General features: G+C 33.9%; 1 protein-coding gene across 2 annotated transcripts in view; it reads right to left on the bottom strand.

Moving 5' to 3' along the window:
• The window catches only part of stol (voltage-dependent calcium channel subunit stolid), a 346,602-nt gene that overhangs the window by 21,175 nt on the left and 298,516 nt on the right, over positions 1 to 26,911 (bottom strand). For both annotated transcript variants that reach the window (XM_071598907.1, XM_071598908.1), the window contains exons 5-20: positions 26,551 to 26,682; positions 24,857 to 25,122; positions 23,321 to 23,431; positions 21,697 to 21,889; positions 20,470 to 20,606; positions 18,911 to 19,003; positions 18,664 to 18,744; positions 16,285 to 16,359; positions 15,113 to 15,133; positions 14,362 to 14,481; positions 12,970 to 13,041; positions 12,271 to 12,412; positions 9,589 to 9,634; positions 9,352 to 9,497; positions 7,890 to 7,931; positions 5,474 to 5,567 (exon numbers count right to left, since the gene is read on the bottom strand). In XM_071598907.1, the coding sequence (XP_071455008.1) occupies positions 5,474 to 5,567; positions 7,890 to 7,931; positions 9,352 to 9,497; positions 9,589 to 9,634; positions 12,271 to 12,412; positions 12,970 to 13,041; positions 14,362 to 14,481; positions 15,113 to 15,133; positions 16,285 to 16,359; positions 18,664 to 18,744; positions 18,911 to 19,003; positions 20,470 to 20,606; positions 21,697 to 21,889; positions 23,321 to 23,431; positions 24,857 to 25,122; positions 26,551 to 26,682 (1,771 nt within the window). The remainder of the gene's footprint in view (positions 1 to 5,473; positions 5,568 to 7,889; positions 7,932 to 9,351; positions 9,498 to 9,588; positions 9,635 to 12,270; positions 12,413 to 12,969; positions 13,042 to 14,361; positions 14,482 to 15,112; positions 15,134 to 16,284; positions 16,360 to 18,663; positions 18,745 to 18,910; positions 19,004 to 20,469; positions 20,607 to 21,696; positions 21,890 to 23,320; positions 23,432 to 24,856; positions 25,123 to 26,550; positions 26,683 to 26,911) is intronic.

Raw genomic sequence — 26,911 nt, 5'->3', positions numbered from 1 at the left:
CATATATACATTAGTTAACCCGAAATATTGTTCCCTTCCTAACCTGCTCTCACTTTTCCTTTCCACCTTTAACTCTCTTCCAAGTTCCTGGGTTTACATAGCTTAACATTGCCTAAACTCATTTCCCTGAGAATAACAGTAGTCACAGAAATCCTGAGTTAGGCGCAACAAAAGGAGTAGAAAGAGAACAAAGTTATCAATGCTAATATACTTTAACATTGACGATTTTTGCCATAAATTTTGGCCTTCTTAAGATACCAACCCCATGCTTATTCAATTAACTTCCTCAGGCATTATTTTCTATATATTGATCCATTTTAATCTCATTTTGGTAAAATATTTACAAATTTTGATTTTTATAGTGTACCTGCTAAAAATAATGTATCCAACGTCAGTTAATTTAAGAGAACATTTTGATTAGTATCAAACAGTTTAGAATTTATTAGGGCATGAAAATCACTAACATGTGTTTATGTATACTTGGATGAAGAACTTTTTAGAATGTACAAAATATCATTTACAAAATACTAATAGTCTCTCAAAAACACCCTCATTTAGAATATTAGTTTCATAAAAACACCTTTCTGTATATAGATTTATAATTTGGAAATTACTTGGTCTTCCTTTAAGCATGAATGCCAGCAGACAACAGTTTCTATATTTTAATGTACATAGAAGTTGAAATATTTGTAAATATCCCATGGAAAATTTCTCAGTAACACTTATTCGAGAATAGAATAAAAACAAATATTTAGGATAAGAAGCATACTAGTTCATGTGGAGAAGCATAAGATACCTTCTTATGAGAGAAGAAGTGTGGGTATTAAATGATTTGGTTGTCAATTAAAGGCAGCGGGCAATTTTGCCATTTATCAACAGTATGTGTCCAAGTTGGAAAAAAATGTACAAAATGAAAAGATTTTTCATCATGTCTATGCTTTTCCACTAGGTAGTATGTTCTGAGCTGTGTCAAAAAAGGCGTTGCATTCAGCTTTATTTAGATACACATCTTCTTCCACTGAACTTTCATTTGGCATTGATTAGCAATTTTTTATTGCCTTAAAATTTTTCTACCTAACCTAAATGATAAAATATTACCTCAGAGCTTTTCCGATTTATATTTGCTATTTTATTTTCCTTTTTTAAAGCCTCAGATTAAATATCTGAAGTGTTTCAATTGAGTTACTACTATGTACAAATATTAAATAAATAGCCCAATCATCATTTGATTATTGTGTGAAAACATTTTAAAATGTAAAGAGGAAACATATAATTTAACATTGTTTCATAATTTTAGGAAATATTTAAAATAAGTCCAATCATCCATAAATTCCATAAATCTTGTAATGCAGTCATTTTTCAGTCGCCTCCAGAGCATCTTAAGTGGCTTTAATTGTATTTTACCATAACATATTATAGACCAGATACATTTTTTGCAAATATATTAGGTCACAACAGTTGTAGTCTACAAAGAGTAAGTACAGCATTATTATTATTGACATTCTGCATTAGCATTTTTAAACCTCATTACATTTAAGTGATTTCAAAATTTTTACTAGAGCAACAGATTTTCTTCCACTCTTTGTTAAGTTTCTATTCAGCACATTTGTTTACACTGACAGAAATTTATAAATCCACTTGAGTAGACTGAAAAATCATTCCTGGCAGGTGAAGCACTCTAGTTGACTGGACAAGAGATATGTGAGTAAATTTTTCGTGACCAATTATATGCATTACAATGTATATCAGGTTCATCAAACAACAGGGATCTGCTGACTAAGTCCAGCCCTTACACACCCCAACCACTCTACTCAGTGGGCCTGAACAAGTGACCAGAAACATTTTATACAAACCATGAAAATGACTGATGAATGTGACATTTACCAACCACTTTCATGATCTAGCTTAGGCATTAAAAACCTTCCTCTACATCCTCATTTGTCACCTACCCAAAGCAATAAATTACTAATTTCCTTCACTTAAATTATCCCTCTCCACAATTCCCCAAACAACTTCCGTCTCTGCAACAACACCCCCTCTCAACAGAAATACTTGGACCAGCTACATGACTCTCTCACAAAATGTGGGTACCCTGAAAAACTACTGAACAGTAAAATCCTCAAACCATCAACCCAATACACTCCCCTCCCCAAACCAAACCACCCAAAATGCCCCAATCTTATCACCACTTTCTTACCCGGAACACACAAAGTTAAACATTTAATCTGTGACCTCTTCCCAATTATTAATAACACTCAGTCCGCATCACTTTTATTCCCACATTATCCCTGTTTTGTTTAAACACCCGTCAAACTTGTGAGACATCTTCAAGTCAACAAAAACAACTACTAGCACCCCCTTCTCTCCCTGCCTCTATCCGCACCATGCAACCGCCCATGCTGCAAATGCTGCCATCTTCTATGACCCTCCCCCTCACTTAGCACTAACTCCCAACTGGCTGCCACCTGTACCTCAAAAATATTATATATCGCCTCTCCTGTAACTTCTGCCCTGGCTTCTATGTGGGTGAATGCATGACCACACTTTCCCTCCACATGAATAACCACTGATATTCCACCAAATCTCCCACCTACCTTAATTATCCCATCCCTACTCACACTGCTTCCCACAATCAATCTTTTGACGACTGCTTCTCCGTTTCGGTGATTGAAACCCTTCCCAAAGCTGCTAGTATAATAGAGGTGAGAACCCGCGAGATGGCGCATATCTGGGTGGCCCAATCATTTAAACCCCCCGGGCTGAACCAAGCTCACTGAATGCATCGTATGGCTGCCTACATTTCCCCTCCCATTCCCTTCTTCATTTCCTATTGGTCCCTTACCTCTCCTTCCCCCACCTCTCCCCCGCACATATCCTCTCCGCTCTTCCCTGAGAACACCATTCTGAATACGACAGCCGAGCCGTCAAAACAACATATGTGAGTGTCCTTTCTTTATGTTTCTATGGTGGTTTAAAAATCTACATCTGTGTTTATATATATTTATATATTAAAAAAATATATATATAAATTTTATATATGTATATGTATATATATATATATAAATTTTATATATGTATATATATATATATATATATATATATATATATATATATATATATATATATATATATATATATATATATATATATATAACGATTGTCCGGAAAAACTCATAGCCCCCCCACCTCGTTCCCACGCTAATTGCCTCTCAAAAAATATTATTTATCTTTTATCATGCAAACACTGCACTTCCTTCTACATAGGTGAATGCATTACCCCCTTATCCATCTGAATGAATAATCACCGGTACTCCTGTAATTCTGCCTCACTCTCATCTCTTCCTATCCCTTCACACGCCAATTCCCACAACCTTTCATTCGACCAGTGTTTTTCCCTCAGCATCCTAGAATCCCTACCTGATTCAGCTACCAACATAGAGGTGAGAACTCGTGAATCCGCCTACATTCTATCCTTCCGTTCCTTTAAAATTCCCACCCTTAACCGCCATATTTAATTTTCCTCCCAGCATTCCCTCCACACCTCCCCTCCACACCTCCCCTCCACGCCCATAACTCTTTCCCCTCTCCTGATCCATAGCATATTGTCAGTCTCTCTTGAAGAAGGCCCCTGAGAGGGCCGAAAGCTCGAACAATTTACCGTGTAAGTGTTCTTTTATATGTGTCTATTCTTTTCTATTTGTGTTATGTTGTGTCAGCCCATTATATATATATATATATATATATATATATATATATATATATATATATATATATATATATATATAAATACATACATATATATATATATATGTATATATATATAGATACACACAAACATGGAATTATATTGTAAAGTCAATGATAGTGACAAATTAGTTATCCTAGGTACACATATACGAAATCAATTACTTAAAAAAATATCATGAGACCAAATTCTAGATTAGAATAGATAAGTAAATGAATTAAACCACATATTTCGACCAATCAATTTGATCACAAAAAAATTCATAATATGGTAAATATATATTTGCAAACAAAATGGCCAAATGGATTAATGATAATAGGCACCTTTATATTGCTTGAGTATTCAGAACTGTATTGAGTTAATTTTTTAATTTCTGAATAAAAGAATAAGGTTAATATTGAGGCAACTTTTAAATTTTGACCAAAATAATTGACTAGGATGTGGAAAGACATCCAGAGTGAATATGCCAGCAGAAATTTATTAAATATCACTAATCGGTCCATTATAAACTGATTTCATGAAAAATAGTAGTACAAAATATTCATAAGGATCCAATAACACATCTTCATGTGAAATATGGATTTATGTGAAATTGAGTTGAAAAATATCACAATTCACATGATTCTCATATATTCTAATCATGAAATTAACAAAATACTTTTCACTAGGATATCTTGCAGAGGGAAAAAAATGATTTCCACTACGATATCAAGAAGGTGAAAAACAGTACTAACTTTGTCAGAACCTGTTTTCCAGAAAGTCAAAACTTTTAATTTGAGCACAAAACTTGACGTAGGAGACTAGTATTGTAAGGTGGCAAACCAAAAAAATACAGTCACTCTGATAGCATGCATTTTATCAGGTGATTGATTTGGAAAAATAATATTTTTTAATTTTAAATACAATGAACCATGCAAATAGTGCCTAATGTGCAAGTGCATATCCAATTATGAGTTGGTTGGTGGAAACAGCAAAAGTGCACCACATCTACCATTTCATCCTGCTTTCACATCTTGACTCTCTCAATTTTGGTTACACACACACACACACCTGGTGACAATGGACCTGCAACTATTGAGGGCTTAATTGCTTTGCACCTTAAGGCCTCTGAGTGCTTTAATTATATCCTTCAAACTGTGTATGTGAAATTTAAAATGTTCTCCCATTAGGCCAATTCTTTGATAACGCCTTTTATGCCTCTTAATTTGTATGATAAATTGATGATTTAAGAGTGTAAATACTGCTGAAATTAGATCCATTTGAAGTACTTCTTAGAGATTAAAATAAAAAGTGCATAATGAAAACAAATGTGTTTTAGCTTTGCCAATGCTTCTTGTGATCCATGAGCCCTTTAAATACTGATGAGGCTTCACTTACCACATTTCATGAGGTCAAACAATGAGAGTTTAAACAACACTCTAAGGCAGGGCTGGAACCTGCCTTCTTTGGGCTAGTGGATAGACATTTCCGTCACCAGGTTAACTTACATGCAAGGGCTTAGAGAAGGTTGAAGCGGAAAGAAGATATGAAAGCAGGATTAATTGAAAGTGCTTAAAAAGTGCTTTGTGACAGGTGTTGCTTCAAATTTCAATCAAAGTGATTTTTGCATAAGGCATTGGTGTCTTTACTGCCAGGAGCACAACTTAATTTTGTGAGCAAAATGCATCATGATGCTTGGTGCCATAATTGGATTAGATGGGAATGGGTGAGTTACATTAATCAACTCACTGCTTGTCCTCCTTGACTGGTTTTGCAACATTCCTTTCAAGACCATCTGTTACCAATGCATCAAATACCAATGACTGCAACAACGTCTTGTCACCTACACCAAAAGTGAAATATTGACATGTTAGTCTCTTGAAAATGATGGGTATCAATTTTTATGACAAGCATTCCAATTTAGCAAACATACATCAGATTAAAATAATCAAACTCTGTAGTGTTTCAAAAATGTTTCTACAGAATATAAACACACATTTTACCTATGAAACTGAAGAATTGAAAAATATTTTGATGAAAACTTTCTAAGAGAGTTTTATTACACAAAATTGACAATAAGGTTACTTGGAAACTTTTGCTGAGCTTATATATTTTAGCACTCACTGTAACTTTGACAGAATCAGCATAATTTTCAAAAAGTCTAGTGCTTTCCCTTCGGTGGTTATCAATGTGTATTGCCATCAGTTGATCCATGCCACAAAACTAAACAAAGAACCTAAGCACACTGATTAGTAATGACTGAAGGAGATGTATATATTAAAGAGACCCAGAGAATGCCCTGCGCAGGGCAGTTACTTCCAGTTGACAGATGGCAAGAATGAAAAGCTTCAACAACAAGCTTTAAATGATAAGGCTGCCATAAATATTTCAAGTCAGCATTAATCACTGACAATACATATAGATACATTCAACTTACCCCTGCACCCATTTTAAATTGCTCAATTACACATGATACACTTTGTGGGGATGGTGGTGAAGAGGGGAATGAAATCAAATTGAGAGTTAGATGGAACGGGAGAAAGAAAAGGACTGACTTGCCATTACCTGTTTTACTGATCTTCCAGAAATGCAAGGGATAACAATTAGGTTCATTTTGAATGTCACCTTGGTGAATGGTCAAAGGGAAAGGAGATTAAATAGTGCTGTTGTCAATGGCTTTCTGTCAATTGTGAAGTAGGGACACATGAAGATGTTGGATGAGGAAAATATATAGGGCTCCAAAAGGATTGATAACTCACAGGTAGCTCATTATAGAATCTGGTGACAATGGGTGTCTGCTGGACTAACTTGGTGTTGATAGCCTTTCACTTAATTTGAATGAGACAAGTTAAGAGATGGTCCATTGGGTAGTGTGGATGTGATATTGAGGAGGATGAGGAAAGGGTGAAAAAATTATGTAATCACACTCTGACTGAAGGCATTGCTGCTGAAACATCATTGAGAATTCCTGCTGTTCTTTCTGCTTTTTTTTAATAAATTGATCCTTTTCCTCAGACATTTTTCCTTAGACAGTTTTTGTACCCCTCACACACCTCCTTCTATCCCCACTTTTCTTTATGGCGTATCCTTACCCCATTGACCATCTTGGGCTGCTTAAACATAATTGAAAGTGCTATCAACGTCAAGGTAATCCAGCAGAATCTCATCATCAATTGATTCGTCAATAAGTGATTGAGCCCCATGGGATGCTTTTCCTTTTTGACCTCTAATTTCATCCTCATCCTACTCCTTTGCCTCTCCCTACTTAATAATTGACAGCCATTTACAATGGGTTTATTTAATCATATTAAGCTAATTACTCAATGTCATAAAACCTAATCACTACGAAACACATCTCAAAATGTTGTACTGCAATGATAATATTTATGAAAAATGAATATGGACACATACTTTGGACTGTTGAATGAGAGAACTGAGTTTAAAAGCTCTCCAGTGAGAACTATAATGCAAACATGTAAAAGTCACAAGGGTGCTGAAATAAGATGGGAGATGAAATATGGGGCACAACAACTCAATATTTCAGTGTCAATATGTAAGGGTAAAAATACAGTACAGAATATTTTTAATGGTGAATAATGCCAAGTCATAGATTTCAATTCAAAGGTTGGTTTGAAAATGGTAGACCTCACCTCAAAAGAAAGAGAATATATGCATTTATACACTCATTCATAGGGTCTCTTTACGATGTTTGAAAAATAGATTCTCTATGTTCTTAAAAATTAGTGGATATATTTCCCATTTGAAAGAGAGAAAATGGATTAAAAGTCACAACTTCACAATGATAAAACAAGGCTTTTTGAGGCATTTGTTATCATTGTGCCAAATGCTCACACACTCCACTGAGAATCAATTGAGTGTATGAGCATTGAGTAGGGAGTTAAAGCATTCAATTAGAAATAGTTCGCTACATAGGTCTTTGGTAGAATTGGCAACTAAATGGCCAAAAATTCATATTAATTGATGGATATGCTTCAAGAAGATCTTCCTTCTGGCATTGCTAGGGATTTGATTTCAAGGAATGATTAATTTTGCCATTCCGAGATTGATGAAATAATATCTGCTCATTCTTAGAATAGCAACATGATGCTATTACTTTCTATTCCATTACATACATACAATGCATGTGTTATCATTATTAACTTACAGAAGTAGGAATCCCTCTCCATCTTCTTTGGTGTGTTGTGCCCTGAAAATGAAAATAAGAAGCTAAAAGTAAAGTTACATTGGAATCTTTTAATATGAATAATTTTTTAATATTAAAAAATACTCAAATCGGAAAACAGAAATATACATTATAAACATTGGATTGCTTTAAACTATGTATATTATTGTTCCAGCTGTGATTATCAGCAGCACTCATTACAATAAAGTATAAAAAATCACTCCAAAAATCATAAAACTAGTTTCTGCATCTTTGTGAAAATAAATAATTGCAAGTTTGAGCCAATTCACAAATCTGCCAGAAAGAAGAGATTTGGAGTATTCTTTCTATGAATTGCATTTTACAATTTTCTTAACCTTTTAAGCAAGAATGATAAAAGTGGTAATAATGTCGATTCACTTAAAATCTTATGAAGAGAATACTTTTGCTTAATGCAAATACAGACATGCCTTGCTTGATGGTGATTTAATCAAAGGCAATTCACTTCATGGCAATTCCTCATACAAACAATTCAAAATCACTTATAATATTAATTTTTTGACTCAATTAAGTATGTCAACAAATTTAATGAGCTAATTCTTCCAATGTTCTAACATTACATATTCTGTAAAATGTTATAATTTTATACGGTTCTACGCTATTTTTCATACATTTAGCATTATGTTAACAATAAGCAGTATTTTTCAAACTTGTGTAGACATGAGGAGGTGCTAAAACCCTACATTTATGATGGACAATGCACATGGTTTCATTTTGAATTAAAGGTGGCCATAATATTAATATGATTAATAATTTCACGCTTAGATATAATTGACTTATGAATAAATGTATGCGCTACTTTGTAGCTCTGGCATTACTTTGCTGCTTTATCCTACGTCAGGGAATTTTTAATTAACATTATTGCTTCATTCTTACCCTGATTGCTTGATATGGGAGACCTATCATTGAATATTATACAATAAGATGGGGTTTTAGCTTCCTTTTGAACCAATCTGAATGGCTTGCTATACATGTCATGTCACTGGCGGCTGGCCTCACATCTTATACCTAATTTGCATGCCAAATTTAAATGCAGTGCATAGGGCCCCTGAATATAAATACATGAACTAGCTAGAAGGGTTAAATCTTACATATGATCACAATACCACAATGTTGCAGTGCTTCCTTGTCCATTTACAGCAGAATCGTGAGCCTTTTCATTATTATTTCATTCATAAGTACATATTACTATTTCTCTAAGAATGTGAGCATAATTTCATGGTAATTATTTGCGCAGAAAAGATAGCATTTAAAATTTTATCACATTTTAAGGCAATGGTAAAGTCATGACTGCTCCTTGTATACATGCTAGCCCATGACTGCAAAATATTTATACAAATTGACATAGCTGGGTGTACTAAAACTTTGGCAAAATAAAAATTTTGGAAACTTCAGTATTTGTTACCTCGTTCCTTCTCATGCTGAGGCGATCTGGGTCTCACTGACATCCACTTCCAACCAGGTTTCCTGGTCCTTGCTATGAAGTGGATGACCTGTTCTTCAGGAGTATGAAACACATGCTCAGATTCATGGTTATACTCACAATAGACCCTGTAAAGAGAGGGAAATCATTTATTACATTTATTACATTGAGCATTATTGTAATTCAATTGCACAGTTCTTTTACAGGGATGCTGCTTACCAATCAGGGTGAACTTTCCAGTTGGAGCCCTCAAAGTATTCAGAGACTGAAATAGGGAGAAAAAGATCACTAAAATGATGAAATAATCACTTTTAACCATTCTTCAGCATTTGAATATGAGAAGAGAGCAAAAATTCTTGACCAAACGACATAAGCTTGACAGCAAAGAGCTACATTGCTATAATTAGGATTTTAAGGTACTGAAATGACTTTGTAATTCCACACACTTTATTTAAAAAACACGACCTAGGTTTCGGCGTTGAACGTCATCATCAGGTGGTCCTCATAGAAGCAACCTTGGTAAATAAACCTTCTGATCAAGGGAGGGGGGGTTGGTCAGAGAGGGAGGTAGGGTGGAGGGGTAATAAGGTTACAATGTAGCTGGGAAGAAAAGAGAATTACATCTTTTGGTTTCAATCGTGATGAGCAATATTGGATGTCCCAGCAAACCCATAACTAATTGGGAGGTGGCTAGTGCTTATGGCATTCTTTATGAAATTAGATTCATTTCTTTAGAAGTTCTGGCCAGAGAATAGGCCAGTATTGGTCTGTACATACTTTTGCCATAAAGGTTCTGAAGAATAACAAATTGTGTGCATGGTGAGTGCATAGTTACTGGCTGACTATATGTGAAGTAGTAGTAGTAGTTTTGAGGGGAGGCGACCGACAGCTAAGGTCATTTGCGCCATAGGGGAAGGACAGGAAAGGATGAAGGGTGGAGAGAAACCCGGCGTCGGCATTAGCCTACTCTTTACGAAAGGCGCCAAGGGGTCCGCGGCTTAACGTCCCATCCGACGGACGGCGTACTCACTCAAAGTGCCCTCCACAAAGCACCTCAAGTAGGGATCGAGATACCTCTGAAAAATATTCAACACCGCCGGGATTTGAACCCGCGCCCTCAGGGTGGGAAGCCAGTACGTTAGCCCCCGCACCATCTCGATCCCCCCTATATGTGAACCTACTTCATCTGATCACTGTGCTTATGACCTCTGATGCTTTGCGAGGATGAGAATTTTGGAGTGATGATTAAGTCAAATAAGTGGTGAATACCTGGATGAAGGCACAACCATAACTATTTATATATTTACTATATTTCCTGGTTCATAAGATGTACTTTTTTCCTCTAAGATGATATCTAAAATCAGCCTGCATCTTATAGGCCAAGGGTATACAGATATAACTTCGGCCTATAATTAGCAAGCGAATTCACTGGTAATAATACTTACTTTTAAGTATTTTTTCCCACATCAGGCATACAAAATAGTTGCCTTTATTGCAAATTTTGATAAAATCTCTGTTTTGAGTTAGTAATAAGCAATAGAATTATAATATTTCCTTGAAAACACACTAAAATAATTCCCCATTGACCACCTGGGTATGTTGCCCCTTTGCTAAAACATTGTACCTCTTCTGATAAATTCTGAGTACTAGGCGTGAATGAAGGCAGACTAACTTGGAAGATTCCTTTAGAATTTTATTTTCATGAATATGGTTTTGTTTCAAGGCAACATCATCACCTGACTACACCCAACCATGGCTGTTAATGCCTAGTGCGAAAGACTTCCACCAATTCATGCCTTTGAGAATATCTTATACTCAGAGTTAAAAATCTTTTGTTTGTGTGCTCCTACATGTACTAAGCTTGAGGAAAATGTAAAGGACTGGATAATGAACCACCATAAGAACAGGATTACTATTTTCACAAAAATGATTTTTATTGAAGTGAGAAAATTAGTGATGGATAGATATTTCTATTGCCAATTTTTCTGGGACAATGTCATGGTGTGAGTGATTAATGAAGAGAGATGATCTCAGCATACATACCAGTACTACACTATGACAAAAAATGGCACTTGAATATGAAAGATAGGTTACGATGCACCAAATCATGAGCGTCATTAATGCGATGAATGAAATTCCCATTGATTTAAAGTGTCTGTGATTGGTTGACAAAATCCTGACAGAATGTTATAAAGGCGAAAGATGGAGTAAAGAGGGAGACAAGAGACAAAAGTAGAACAAGTGGATGGAGGAAATATTGAAACATTGTGGGATGTTGAAGGGCAGAATGTTAGGTAGGTGTGAAAGTGTAAGGAAGAGAATAGCCTTTTCCCTTTTCAAAATATGAACAATAAATGGAGCAAACAAGATTCCAGCTGGGAACATATTCTCAGAATAAAAAGAGATGTTTCGGGCATGATATGGTGGAATATTATGATAAATATGAAATTGGCAATTTTCCACAAAATAAAATTCAATACAACCAGTTTCAATGTAACTTCATCATCATCAGGTGACCTGATGATGATGTAGTTACATTGAAACCGGTCATATTAAATTTTATTTTGTGGAAAATTGCCAAATTTATATTGATAACTATTCTTTGAAGACAACACTTGGTCTAATATGGGCTAAATCAGTCCTTTTAATTTTAGTTCTGATTGATAACAATGTACCTGCTAATAAAAAATACATCATCATCTGCCTACAGAAGTTGCGAGTGAATGGAGATTGATAATTAAAAGTTTGGGATTTGTGCATTCGCATAAAAATTGCAAGGAAGTTGGTTGAGAAGGCTTGGCATTGATTTTTTATGGCATTATTCAGAAGATTTTATAATTATTAGGGAGCCCTGTGCACATCAGATATCATTTGAAGGATTGGTAATTATATATTACTTACCATTGATAAAGCTATGTTTTATCTCTTCCTCTCCTTGGACTTCATATATGCCATAGTTATCAGGCAAAGCCACCCCCAGTGAAAATGGAGTGCCCTCAATTGGGTGATAAAAATACTTTTGTCTTCTGGTAGTCACTCGCCTCTGAAATGCAGAAAATAATGCGGAGTGAACTTCAGAAATAATGCAATGTATCAAAGTGATATGAATTAATGTTGAATGCTTTGGGAAGAATAGACATAAGATATTAGAAAGAGTAAAATAGAGGGGGAAATTAAAGGAAAGGTCCCAAAAGAATGAGTAAAATAAAAGCAAGAGATTCTTAAATAAAAAATATACAAATTAGTTATTAAGGCAGAAAAAAATATCAGAATACAATGGCTGGAGAGGAAGGGATGATTGCAGTCAATCAATCTTCATGGCGAAGAATTAATAATAAAAGAAAGAATGCATTACATCAACATCATGAATAAATGATAATTAAAATTCATTTAAAGAGATTTTGAACCCATATGGTATAACCTAATGATTGTAATGCATTAGCAGTGACATTTTTCATAATTCTGTGATGTTTGTCATTCAGAATGTATTGATGTAATTTAAAAATTATGATTTAATTAACACACCAATTATGCAATCATTGATTGATGTAATAAACAAATATAATTCATGTACTTTGTTCCAATGAGTTAGTTACTTACCATGCTGTCACAGTGCACCTTCACATTTAATTCAGTTTCACCCTCTTTTTGATCTATCATTTCATGCCGCATCTGTAACATTAAGAAGTACACTATGAGTTTAATGTGACTTAAGTGTACAAAAATGAAACAATGCACAACCAGCTCAAGCAACAATAACATTTTAATGCAAAAAATAAAAATGTTCAATTGTATGCATGGAATGTTCATCGAGGATAGGACATTTATTAAGTGCTGAATGTGGTTATTGTAACCTCTAATAGCAGTAAAATTTGAGCATTGTGGCAGTGATAATAATAATGATAATATTTATTGGTTTTTAAAAGATTTGCATGGGACATGCATGGAACACATCACATTGATTGCAAGTATTGGGGACAAACACAATTCATTGCAATTAGAGTTTTAAACACCAAAGTACAAACATAAATGAATAACAGCCAACATGAGAAGTAACATCATAAATAAGAATGAAATTTACTATCAACAGAGATAGATGTGAATTCAGCCACTGTATTGCATTGATTTTTGCACAGGAACTGATAAAGTTTGGACTTATATGTCAAAAAAGTTTCTATTTTCCTTAGTTTCCTATGTAATGTTTTCAAGAATTTCACGCCAACATAACAAGGGTTCTTGGTAAACATAGCTGAGTTATGGGTAGTTATCCTCAAGCCATTGCAACCTCTTGTGCTGTGCATATGTATATTAGCATTGGCCATTATATTGAACATAGCTTTGTTTTTCTGCACATCAATAATAGCATGGAACATATAAATATAAGGAACATTTCAAATGTCCAATAATCACTGCCAATTTGGACAGTGTAAAGAGATCAATGGAATGGCATGAGTGCTCCCACATGGCAATCCATATTTCAGTTGACCATGAAAGTCATCTAAATCAATAGGTACCTTTGGTATATTTTAGGCACATTGGTATTTAATAATAATTTATGGTACTTCCATGCTTAAAAATTAGGTGTGACTAGGGTGCATACCCATATAAACACATTTACCATGCACAAGCGATTTCCTGAAATTACTCTAAAAAAAAAGAAGGCTGTGGTTCCCCTGTGATTCAGATCTTCTCGGAAGGTAGCGAGGAAGGTCTATTATCTGCTGACCTATCCCCTTTTATGTCCTGACTCAAAGCATACAGCGTGAGATCTTGGGATTGAGGATAAGTCTCTCCCATGTCACTCAACACTTCCTCAATATATACAACTTCTACATTCCTTAGTGCATGCATTAGGTTTATTTGTTCCACTCTATTCTAAATGCCTTCTTGAAATCTACATAGAAGTGACCTCATAAGGAAATAATAACTTATGCCCTTAAGTAGAGTATAACTTAAGAATGAAATGAACATTTCTTAAGATATTTCACTTACATCCAAAAGGAGAGAGTTGTTTTCCCGGACTCCACTTTTGTCACCTTCATAACTGACTTTATTGTCTATAAGTTCCACTTCAGTTATATCTACTGCTGATGGCTCTGGCTTCAAGGAATTCTGTAAAAAATCAGAGCATGAATTAAATAATATGAACTTTAAATTAATGAATGACAGAAAACTGTACAGATTGGATGCATTGAAAAAATGTTTATAAGTTTCACAGAATTCATGAAACATGCAGAGAACAGCCTTGAAGGCAGGAGGCCTTTGAGGCATGAGAAAAAGTGCGAAAAGGGAAGAGAACACATTGAATTAAATATTTAAGCTTAGTTGATCCAAACAAGGGGGAGGGTTGCAAAGAGTGCAAGATAAAATGCTGGAAATAACTCACTCATATTATCATTGCAATATCAATCATTAAATAAATTAATGTAAAATTTAAAGTGCATATGTGAGATAGATAAACAAATAAGTCATAACAATGTGAAATGGCTCTTTGTGCAAATTCAAGTAATCATTTCATACAGATATTCCCATCATTTCCAACATTTCCATTGAAACCTCAGCAATTACTATTCTAAAATTTTATTCACACCTGGATGCAATTAATCCACTTCCACTCATTGCAACAAAGTCATGTGACCAAGGTGTTGCATCTTTATTACCATAAATTATAATACATTTTTACGGTGAGGACATTAAACTGAGAAATATTAAACTGTAATAACAGACATGAAATTAAACTCACCTGTTTATTACTCCCTCCAACCTGAAAAAGAGCAAAACATCAAGGTAAATCGTAATGTTCATTATTGCTATTTAAACATAAATATTTGATAGCATTATTTCAAACAAGAATGATTATAACTTTGATTGTACTCATGATTATGGAAAGCGATCAACAAAATTTGTTGGTCAGGCCCACTTTTCATTGGCTATGATGCCAGTTCAGTTATTAGCTTTGGCTTTTGTTCCAATGTTGCTGATGAGCAGATAGGCCAAGTTCAAGTTCTCAATATTTGCAATGATATAAACAAAAGCTTGATCCTTTTCATAGAAATATCACATCATTAGATGGAATACATGCAGATTTTGAGATATTTATTAAGTCTGCTATTTAAAAGGTATTTGCATTGATAATGGCACAAGCATCAAAACCAAGTTCACTTTTGGAAATTGATGGGAAAATTATTCCTGCCAAAATTTAATACAGCTAGCCAAAAAAATTTCACCCTGCTAAGGATGGTGTGAGGAGTCATCTGTGGCCAATGGGAATCCCCATATGGGAAGTTTTTTCTATGAAGCAACTCATGGTAGTAAAATTAAGAGAAGTAAAAGCGATCCCTTACCTAGGAAGCAGCTTTCACTTCTCTTAATTTTTGATGGAAGACCTTTTAGGGTAGCAAACTGTTGATGCTATTGTCTTAACCTTAGGCTAGTGACAATTATTTAAGGGAATTCGTTTAAGGGATATTATTTACATATGCAAGGATATCTAAAATACACACACATTATTTTTCTCATAATCAAAATACAACAAAACATTTTTGATCACTTCTGAGCTTATATTTACTTAACAATGAATATAAACATTTATCTACGAGAGATTAAAAAAATTAAAATTGGTCTATGTGAATAGCATATTTTAAGTAACTTCCAAATAATTTGCTTGAATTGGTGCCCATGGCATTGTTGAAAAAGAAATAATAAAAATTGATCATGTGACAATTGCTGGCGGGTAAGGTAATTTATTTCTCAGGGTTTCTTGATATGTGTACAACTATCTCAAAATTTCAACTGTCTCTCCTTTATTCACTCTGACACTGAATTAATATGTAATATGTTTCCATTTTGTTTTTTTGAGGGAGTTTATTTTATCATAGAATGATTTTATATGTATTCTGAAGAGGTATTACTTACCAATGGCCTTAAATCAGGATGATAAAGAACATGGCCATTGTTATCAACGATGAAGGAGTATCCATTGACGCCAAGCTGAAAAGTAAAAGACACCACCATAACTATGTGCACCCTGCCACATATATTGAATTGCTAAAGAGTAAAACTGCCATACACGGGCAGTAATTGAAAAATTCAGAACAAAAAATAATTATGCATAAAAGTTGTAATGAATAAGAATTGTTTATTTTTTAGCGAAAAATCATTTGTAAATATGAGAAATAATTTTGATAAATGCATAAAAATCATTATATTAAAAAAAATAATGACTGAAATACACAAATGGCAGATAGGCATGATTGGAGACCCTTTTCAGCGATGGTTACTTTTGTCCAAATAAAATAGTTTCAAATAAGTTTATTCATAGAACATAAGTACACATGCACACTATACATCTGGATTCATTTAAGATTGAGTATAATTTTAGGAAAGGAAATGCAAAGAAACCAAAATAAAACATTTAACAACTTCCTAGGCCTCATTAATTTGATTACATATTCTGACCTATGATGTATACCATACATCAATTGCATGCATATGCATTCTGTGTTCATTATGTTGGCTTTTACAATCAATTGTCTATTCTTTTAATAAAAATATTTTAATATACCATATTAATTTTTCTCAAAGTACCAGCTGTCTGATATTGTGTGTTCCAATTTAGAAGAAGTTCTCAGGAGAGGTAAACATTCTAGTTAGCAATTATGTTTGAGTTTGATGCTCTAGTATACCGAATTCAATAGGTATTCCATTCTATTGAGTGTCATAAATTATATACATACATGAATACATGACTGCTGTGAAAATAGTGATCCATATTAAATTTGTAGGCTTTTATATATATATTCCTCATCTGTTCTATATGCTATGTTTCAGTGCTGTGATTACTAAACTGATAAATTTGAAAAAAAATTTAGTTCATATATAATATGGTGAACTTCATACTCTACAATCCAATATCAGAAACTAATCCAAGGCAAATCCATATGCATTAGTGTGCTGATTATTCATAGTAATTAAAGGCATGGACCTTGCTATTCATTGGAAATTGTGAACTTTGAAGGACACTGGTGGGGTAAGATTCACTATGACAGCCAGCCACAATTATCTACAGTTATAGTCCCAACTCCTCACCACCACAACTCTCTCCCCTCTTATAGTGCTAATGATTACCTACCTCCTTCACCTACTCCCAAAAATTTGTGCGGGAAGTGCATCTTGCCTCATTATACCATGCTTACATCAGCCGAAGCAGTGCATTAAGTAAACTGCTTGCGTTGTTGTAGCATGGAGCAATGCTTTATAAGAGTCATAATTGAGAGCAGTTTTTCTTGAGTGCAACCGTATGCTTGCAAGTGTGTGAGTAAATTACTAGGGTGTGGGAGAAAATTTTTTTCATTATGAATTGAATATCATTAACTACCTGGAGAGTGGAGAGGGAACAGGATTGGATGGTAGGCGAGGTAAATCCTCATATATGGACCAATAAATAATACGATTGGGTGGGCTGACAAATAATCTGAACTATACTGTACATACAGATCTTTGAAAGTGATAGAGATGATTATTCCTAAAAAACATTAATGTAAGAAAATCTTTTGGTGATTTTCTATTATGAAATCACTCTGCCTGCCAATCTTCATTAATCACTTCCAGATCTACCCTAAATTGTGATCAGACATGATGATTTGTTTGTGATTTCAGATTGTTTTCATGTATGCAAGTGCTTGTAGTGTTTGTCCTACACTTCTAAACTTTGTTATATGCTGTCCAAAATATTACACCTTAAAACTTTATCTTAGCTTAACTTATCAACTATTTTCTACACATTAGAGTTGATATGTTTGAACACAATGCATTTGGTATAGGCATGATTTTTGTGATTATGCATTTCACAAGTAGTTTTTCCTGCAGTTATATGTTTGGATCATTTTATCAAAATCATAAGATATATTTATTTATAGTGCACCCATCATTTAAGTATGAAATCACTGGATGCCACTTGTCAAATAATACTTTGATGAACAGTGTTTTCAAGCATTAAATTTTAGGTATAATTATGTACTGTTGCAGTATTCACATCATCTGTGAAATCATTTTGAAGAGTTACAGTATCTTACAAAACAGTGCAAGTATTTTGATAGCATGGTGCAAAAACAGGCCATAGTTTCATGAAGTCACACACTTTACACTCAAGTGTTCCCTTTTTTCTGCCACTGAGATGCATCAAATTCTGATGAGAATATGGCAATAATATACATTTGTTTTTATTTTTAATATAAAAAAATTATAAAATATTTATTGAAAGTGCATAAAAAGGCAAAAAAAAGCTGTACTAACCTTATAAGGTGGAACAAGCTTCTTAATCTGCTGAATTGGAACATCAATTCCAACAACACCAAGCAGATTAGCAACTCGCACCTGTTTATGAAGTATATTTAATCAATTTTCCATTTGTCATGCATATATTATCATTCATTTCATTCATTACCTTAGCCTAACAAAGCTATTTGAAAATAATTAAAATTGCTAAATTTGATCTGAAGTAATATTATAAATATTTATCAAGAATAAGAAATTAACTTACCGAGTAATTGCGACGGTCAAAAATAGGCGTGGAGACAGTAGTCATTAATTGATAATCAGGGCAGTTGCTACCAGCAGCTCTCACACATCCACTCTGCTTGAAAGAGTACATGTGTGAATTAATTTTAAAAATCCCTTTTTAAAATCTAACAAATATTACCCTGTACTTTCATGGGCTAAAGAAAAATTTCACCCAAAATACAACTTTTGCAGAGGTGCATATTAGGGAAGCATGAAATTAATAAGGGCTTGCATAGATTCAAGAGAATGCAGTCTTTATGAACATATGAACTGCATTGGGTTGCAATATGAATACATGTATTCCCTGTGAACCTCCAAGCATTTTTGTCATATTAAAAGCTGCTCAAATTAGCCAGCAATTACTGAGTGAAAAATAAGATAATACCTATTAACATTTTCAGTATTACATTTATTGCATTTAGTTTCCATGAAATATTAAAATAATATAATATCAAGTGCTTATAACAATGCAAGTGCATTGGAAATATCCACTTATTAATAAATGTTAACTTATCTTTGAGGATCACTATTATTGGACTCAATAACTTATTTTAACATAGCTTCATTTTTGCATCCTCAATGGTATATTTTCCTACATTATACCAAGTTTTTGCGTAGATCTGGTAAAATACTAACTTGAACTTTTATATCATTCATGTGAATTTATCTCTTTCATCATTATATTTTTACTAACTTTTCATCAAACTTTTCAAGGCCTGAATCTCCTTCAATTTTATGTTTTTCAGTTCCTCTGATGAATATTTAGACAAACAAGTTGAGCATTCTCCTAACAACCTCCTGAAGAATAAGCCATAACGTTCATAAATATTGATCCATAAACACTCATGTGTGGAATGCCCCCCAAAGAGCTTGAAAACAAAGTAATACATTAGTTTTTTCGTCTACATTAATTACATGTACATGATTATTTATTTGGGGAAGCAAATAAAGTGGAACTATTGATTTTCATGTTCAAATTTTGGATCAAATTGTAAGCATGCATGCAAATTCAATTTTATCAATTTAACAGAAGAAACACATGTGAATTCTTTGATATTCTTCTTATTTTACTAATTTAAGACTCCTTCAACTTCCTTGTTATCTCATTTCAGTATTAAACTTATTCAAAAGTTCTTTGAGGAGTATAAAATAGAGAAAAACTATGCGCAAGCTTTTGGACGACTCCCGGTAGATTAGCCATTCTTAGCCTTTCCAGAAGGATTAAACGGTCATAACAATCATCATTTTTAAGCAATCCTTTGGTCTATAAGTTAAAGATTATGTTTAAAGTTGTTTCCTTGATTGAATTGCAACTTGAAATTTTTAGAAATAGACTTCTAGTCACAAAAACTCCGGGTGAGAATGTGACCCCAGGCAATAAATATAAAACTTAATGGGAGACCCTTGATGACAGACCAAAGGCTCTTAGAGTATTACCTTCACCTTCTCTAATAATATTAAAATGTCTGACTCTGCTTGCTCTTCATGCAACAATAATTACGTGGTAGACTAAAATAGCATAATTTAATTGAAGATCACCTTAGTATCAGCAAAAACAGGGCTCCACTGAACTGGGTGGTCGTTCTGATACATAACCATGGGGCGAGCCATCACTTCAATGTATTGCAAAACCTTATTCCTCACTTCATGTGTGCTGCTGATTTGAACAAAGTAACCTGTGAATAGGAAAATGAATAATTTAATCCCAGAAACATTTTTCCAGAGCAGACATATTTTTAGAATATTTCATTAATTTAATCACTTTGAGCAGGTGCTCACAGATAAGCAAAACAGTAGCATCAAGATCATTAACAAGGGTTTGAGGGCTAGGGTCTTGTTTCTGATGAACTGTTTAAACTGCTAAACATCTTTGAGACAAATCTTTCTCCCCTGATCCCAGTCCCTTTCTTCCCCTTGATTCTAACAGTTCAGTTTCTGGGCTCCCTGGCATTTGGATACCATCAAGGACAGGCATTACCACAGCTATAAAGTAGAGCCTGCATCATGCAATTTTTAGCCCTCACTATCAATTCTAGGTTTACTGTTTGTAATAACTCTCACTGTACTGCATATCTCTCAGAGTTGTGATTGTATTAGATTCAGGTGGGGCACTGAGACATAGAGGAAAATCTTCTTCCCTGATTTTTTTTAAGGTCTGGTTTGTTTTGAGAACTGCCTGGCAATTACTCTTTCATTATTTCATTTTTTAAAAGACCTGTAGACCCTCGCCCGCCTTCCTCCTCCTTGATTCCACTGCTTTGCCTCATCTTCACATGTTTTACTATCATGGTATGCTCACTGAATAATTAAACTTAGATTTTTTTCACAAAACAAAAGTTTTATGAAAAAATACCAAGTTTTTCAAAGTTATCTCACAAAGTAGAGTCTCAAATCATCAAATGTTATTATGGAATGCTGCTGTCTTTGAATCATAGTTTTCCATGACATGCAATTGCATTAAATATGAATATATGATAGAAAAACATGCACTTTCTAAAATATGGGGGATTTAGGGCTAAATTATTGGATTCACAGGGGCAAGTGAAGATGTTTTGGGCTCTGAAGCTGGCAACCACAAACAATATGCTGAAAATTCTCGATGACTGAGCTTCACCCACAATCTGTCTCTCTCATTTCCTAAATAATATTTTAGCATTAATGTAAAAAATAAAATGAATTGAATCTTTCAATTATAAAAATATTGGTGGTGAAGTAAGATCTTTGTAAAATAGTAGCAATGGTAAAATTAATTGTCAATCAACTTACCCTTGTTTGCACATGCCATCCAATTTAGGTCTGGAGCATTCACAGCATCCTTGCCCACCAAGTAAGTAAACACTCTCACAGGCATATGAGGCCAGTTGTACTGCTTAAATATTTCACGGAAACTATGAGGTGCACCGTCTGTGATAATCATGATTGCCTGGTTGCATTGTGATCCCTGACCTGTGCGGTTATACTAAACACAAAAACAGAAAAACAAAAAAAAATTAAAATTTATGGCAAGAAATTTTCTAGACAAGTAACATCATGATTACAGAGTGAGGAATCAAGACTATCTTGTATGGTTGACAAGTTTTAACAAGCTAAGAACAAAACAGATTCATGGGAAAAAATTTTTCCAATGCATATTTTCTTAATTTTATCTTTTGATTTTATCCATTAATAATTTTTCAACCGATTCCAAACGCTCAAAAATTTCTTCCTACATTTTTGGCATCTTGAACTTGACTAAGAAATGTTAGATGCATCCTTTCACTATTCAAAGAATAAACAATACTTAAGCTGGTTTGAGAAATAATTTCTCCCAATTATTTCTCAAATGAAAACTATCTTAACTATTGCTTATTCTTTAAAGGTTGATGGCTGGTGCAACATTTAATTTGGGTCAGTTGCAAATGAAAACCTGATTTACATAGTTTATTTCTTTAATCAGGGTAAACCTCGTATTAAAAATAAGAACCCTATTGATTTTAAGGTACTCCTTGAAGAGTGTGAGCACAGAATTCTGCATACACCCATCTTTATAATAATTTCAGAGATGTACCAGGTGAAGGGATTGTAATATTAACTGCACTTTTTTCAAAAGGTTTCAGAAAGTATGATTAGATCAATGAATTGACAAAAAACTAAATAATTTCCTGAAAAGGTATCAAGAGGCGCTTAGATAATAAAAAAACCATAAACAGTAATCAACCCGAAGGTCGGTTTGGTGGGCGATGATTGAGTTCACTTAGTACTAAGCCCTATATGGTGTGTGAAATTCACACATTATCAGGGTAGGGGGCCAGTTCCTTTCCCTGTGCCGGTTATGGTTACCCAGGAAGATCTATTACCCAAAAAATCACATAACTTGAGTGGAGCAGAGGGCAGAGGCTTTCCCAGGAATCTAACGCGGGCCCACCGAGCAGTCATCTAATGTTCTACCCCTGGACTACCATGACCCACATTTACATAATGTTTCTTAAAATTAAGCTATAATACCCTGGAAATCATACATTTCAGATGATCCATTGCATTAAATTTTTCAATGATGCCTTGCGCCCACTGGTCCCTGATATTACAGTTGATAATTGAAACTTACTACAAGAAGTCCATCAAATTCCAAGTACTTCATATACATGAAACCTTAATATGTCTTAAAAATGTCAAGGATAAGATGAAGTGCAGTCACAATTTTCCTCATTCATTCTCAAGTAAAAATGTACACATATGCACTTACTGCCCAATTTGATTAGCTTATAACTGACTATTTACTCCCATTTAAGATAGCTGACTAATATCATACCATGTAGTTGTAATATTTACATTTTAGAAATAATAGAATTACTGGTTACATAAATTAGAAATACTTAAATGATTAAGTAGGTATACAAAATTGGATACACACCTTGTGCAGGAGTTCAAAAGCTGTGATCAAGGCAGATGAAAAATTTGCAATATTTTCTGGCTTTACGTTATCAAGAGCATTCCTTAGTTCTCGTATATTGGTTCTACTTCCCTGAAATACATCAATTTAAATCCTTCAGATATGTATTCTGAATAGTTGTGAGAAACAAATTATTTTGCACATGATAAATATTCATGGTCATATCACCCAATAAATTAAACAGAAAAGAGGACTATATGAGTAAATTTTTAAAAAAAGTTTAAAATTATTTATGAATTAAATCATTATTCATTTAAAAAAATTCAATTGACAAAAAGATCCAGTTCACAAATGAGCAAAAAAGTGAAAGAACTCTAAATTTACTGGACTTATTACTTGAAGTCTTTGACAGAAAGTTTAACTTCTCTCTTTGTGGGAAACAATGACACAGACCAAGTGAAATTCCCTTATTCAAGAAACCACATCCCTCAAAAATGCTGAGACTCTCTTTCCTTGAAAAAAAAATTGCATATGATCCAAGACCTCCCCAAGGAAAAAGTCACCGCGGTCTGAAACAACAGACTCTAAGACATTTTGTGGTATATCAAAGACAAGACTGACATTATGGAACAAAGTGGAGTTTATGAACTCCACTGCAATGACTGCAACGCAATATGTATACATTGATCAGACAAGCAGAACATTCAGTACCAGAATCAAAAATATATTGCTTACAACATTGAAAAACAAATACACTTCTAAATTTACAAAAAAACTTATTAATGCATAAAATAGGGACTTCTACCCAAGGATCCTACACATAGATGGAAAAGGTCCATGTTCAAATGCCCTTGAAGAACTAGAGATAATCTTTGCTCATTCCAAAGAGTTCCTTCTTTTAAATGATCATCTGTACCCTTTGACCTACCCCCTCCTATGCTTCCCAATGCATAATCTACCTCCAGTGGGGACTCAAACTCTCAAGGGAGTCACAACCCATTTCCACAACCATGGTCGAAGAAAAAATTAATTTATGAATAATAGTTCTTTCATTTGTCTTTACAATGTAAAAAATTGTGGATGTAACATATTTCGAGTTTAGTCCAATAACCAAGGGATGATTTCAGTTGACAATGGCTGGTATACTTGAACTATGAGTATACCCACTTTGAAGAGATATTAACAAAATTAAAGGCCTAAGTCTAAAATTATTGGCCATTGACACCCCACAGAAATTATAAGTTATCTGAGTAAGATGTATTTCTTGCCTCCAAATTTGAACATGATGGTGCAACCATTTGATTAGGGAGCATTAAAAAAAATCTGAAATGTTATTGCATTAAATCTTTTTTTTACAAACTGTTATAATCAAGAAAATTGTGGGATAGTGAAAAACCTGGGACACATTACAAAAAGGTTGCAATATATAGGGGAGGCTGTATCAGAGATATAATGAAATATGATATTATCAGCAAGTCCCTGGAAAAAATCAATCTGAATATAAAAGATTGAGTGGAAAAGAGGATGGAGCATCAAACATGATATTTGAAAACATACCTGAACCAACATGTCCTTGAAACATGGAACAATGCTCTCAGTGGTGTCTGCAAAACGGAGGATGTTAACAAAGTCATCTGCCCCAAGTGTGTCTAGAATTGCAGATGCAGTTGCTCTGGCAAGCTCTCTCCGAGATCCACTCATGGACCCAGATGCATCAAAAAGTATGATCAAATCTTTGGGACTGGTTGCCGCCGATAGGTACCATTGTGCTGTTCTAAAGTCCTCGTCTGCACTGGACACTGCACCAACTGGCCATTTATTTGCTGCAAAGGAAATAAACTGGGTAAGTTGACGATGAACAGGCCAAGATGGAAAAGTGATTTTGGGTTAATGACTTCTAGTAGGTTGATGACCTCTAGTAAAATGACAAACTCGGTCGATTAGGAGCAATACTTGTAGGAAATCATTTGCTTCCCTAGGGAGCAATAATGTAACTAATGATGGGAAATAAAGTTATGCTGTTTAGTTTATTGTCAGTTAATCACTCAAAATACATAACAAGATCTTTATATTTTGGGTTGCATGCTCCGATTGCATGCAAAACTTATCATGAAAGTGAATTCAATGGCATTCCCCGACAATTAAGTTCAATTCTGCTATTAATTGAAAGCAATAGAAATGATGCAAAAAACCACCTGTGCTGATGTAGACGATAGATATTCTCAATGAGCCTTGATACAAATTCTTTAAATGCTCAAGATGCACCACTGTTCTCTTTTTAAATGGTTAGAACAGCTGTGCTTTGGTACTTCCTGACAGATATTCTAAAGTAACTTTGGACAAGTAATTTTTGTAGTAATTTTATATGGCAAGATTTAATTTCCTGAAGGAGAAATCATTCGGAACATCAATATTTTCAGAGGGAAAAATGCTAGAGTACGTTGTAATTTACTACGGAATCATTGGAAAAATCTATGAAGTCATAATTTACGATGCAAAAATTATTACTTCAATGAATCAAATGCGAATGAGAGAAAATTAAAGTTGTTGAAATTTGTTGTTTTAAGTATAGCTTTATGGAATCTATTCATTATGAATTGAAACAAATATATTTAGTTGAGAGTATTTGTGTTTATATTAGTATTTCTAATTGAAAACCATAGCAGTTAATTTGACTTTTCTGGCAGGAACTTTCATCGGGTTGCATATATTATCTTAGATTCATTGAGACTGGTGGATTTAAGATTTCTGGCACTCCATATTGTTTTCATATTTATTAATGATCATTGGTCACTGATTAACATAAAATGTATGATTTGTGACCCTTGAAATATCTTAGAGTGGTGATGAAAGTATTAACAGGGTTAATTTATATCATTTGGTACAATCCCTATGGCATATTTATAAAAAAATAAATCCATTGCCTTTTCAATTTCAGGCAATTTCAAATTTGCAAATGGTACCTTAAAAAGTAATGTATTCCAGTTTACACAACACTGATTAAGGAATCTGAGGCTCCACATGAATTAATAATACCAATCAGATAAGGAACAACTGAATAAAAATTCTTGTGTCTCCCATTTATTATGCATAGTTAAATTGGATATGATGAAATACGCATATTTTCAAATCTACAAGGTAAGTCAAAAAGAAAATAGTTTGAAAACGACATAATAATCTATAAAAGTATGTCAAACTTTATCACAACTACATAAATGTACTAGATTAGGAAACTGCACTAATTAACCTACCTGGATAGCGCCTGAGAAATCCATGGGCACTTCCAAAATACTGCCAGGTGAGAGTGGGATCAAGCTCATAGTTTCCAACAAATACTTGGTCAAGATATTCAGACCACTTGATAGCATTTCTCACATCAGAGGCTGAGGAAGAATACACACAAATTAGTAAGAATGATAATACTTTTACATTTTTAAAGAAATTACTGACATATATCAAGATAAGTATTAGCATGAATTGTGCCAAATGCCAAATTCCCTTCCATCAAACAATAATTCTAAATGAGAAAAATGCGTTATTCAAAGCATAGGTTTCTTTTGAAGAATACTGCAGATTGGCCATTTCAAAATGAAAATATATTATTAAATTTTT

The sequence above is a fragment of the Hetaerina americana genome, unplaced genomic scaffold, assembly GCF_022747635.1.
Source record: "Hetaerina americana unplaced genomic scaffold, ioHetAmer1.1.p SCAF_10, whole genome shotgun sequence".
In the NCBI taxonomy this organism is placed as follows: domain Eukaryota; kingdom Metazoa; phylum Arthropoda; class Insecta; order Odonata; family Calopterygidae; genus Hetaerina; species Hetaerina americana.
Note: the sequence above shows the minus strand (reverse complement) of the source record. Positions and strands in the feature narration are given on the sequence as shown.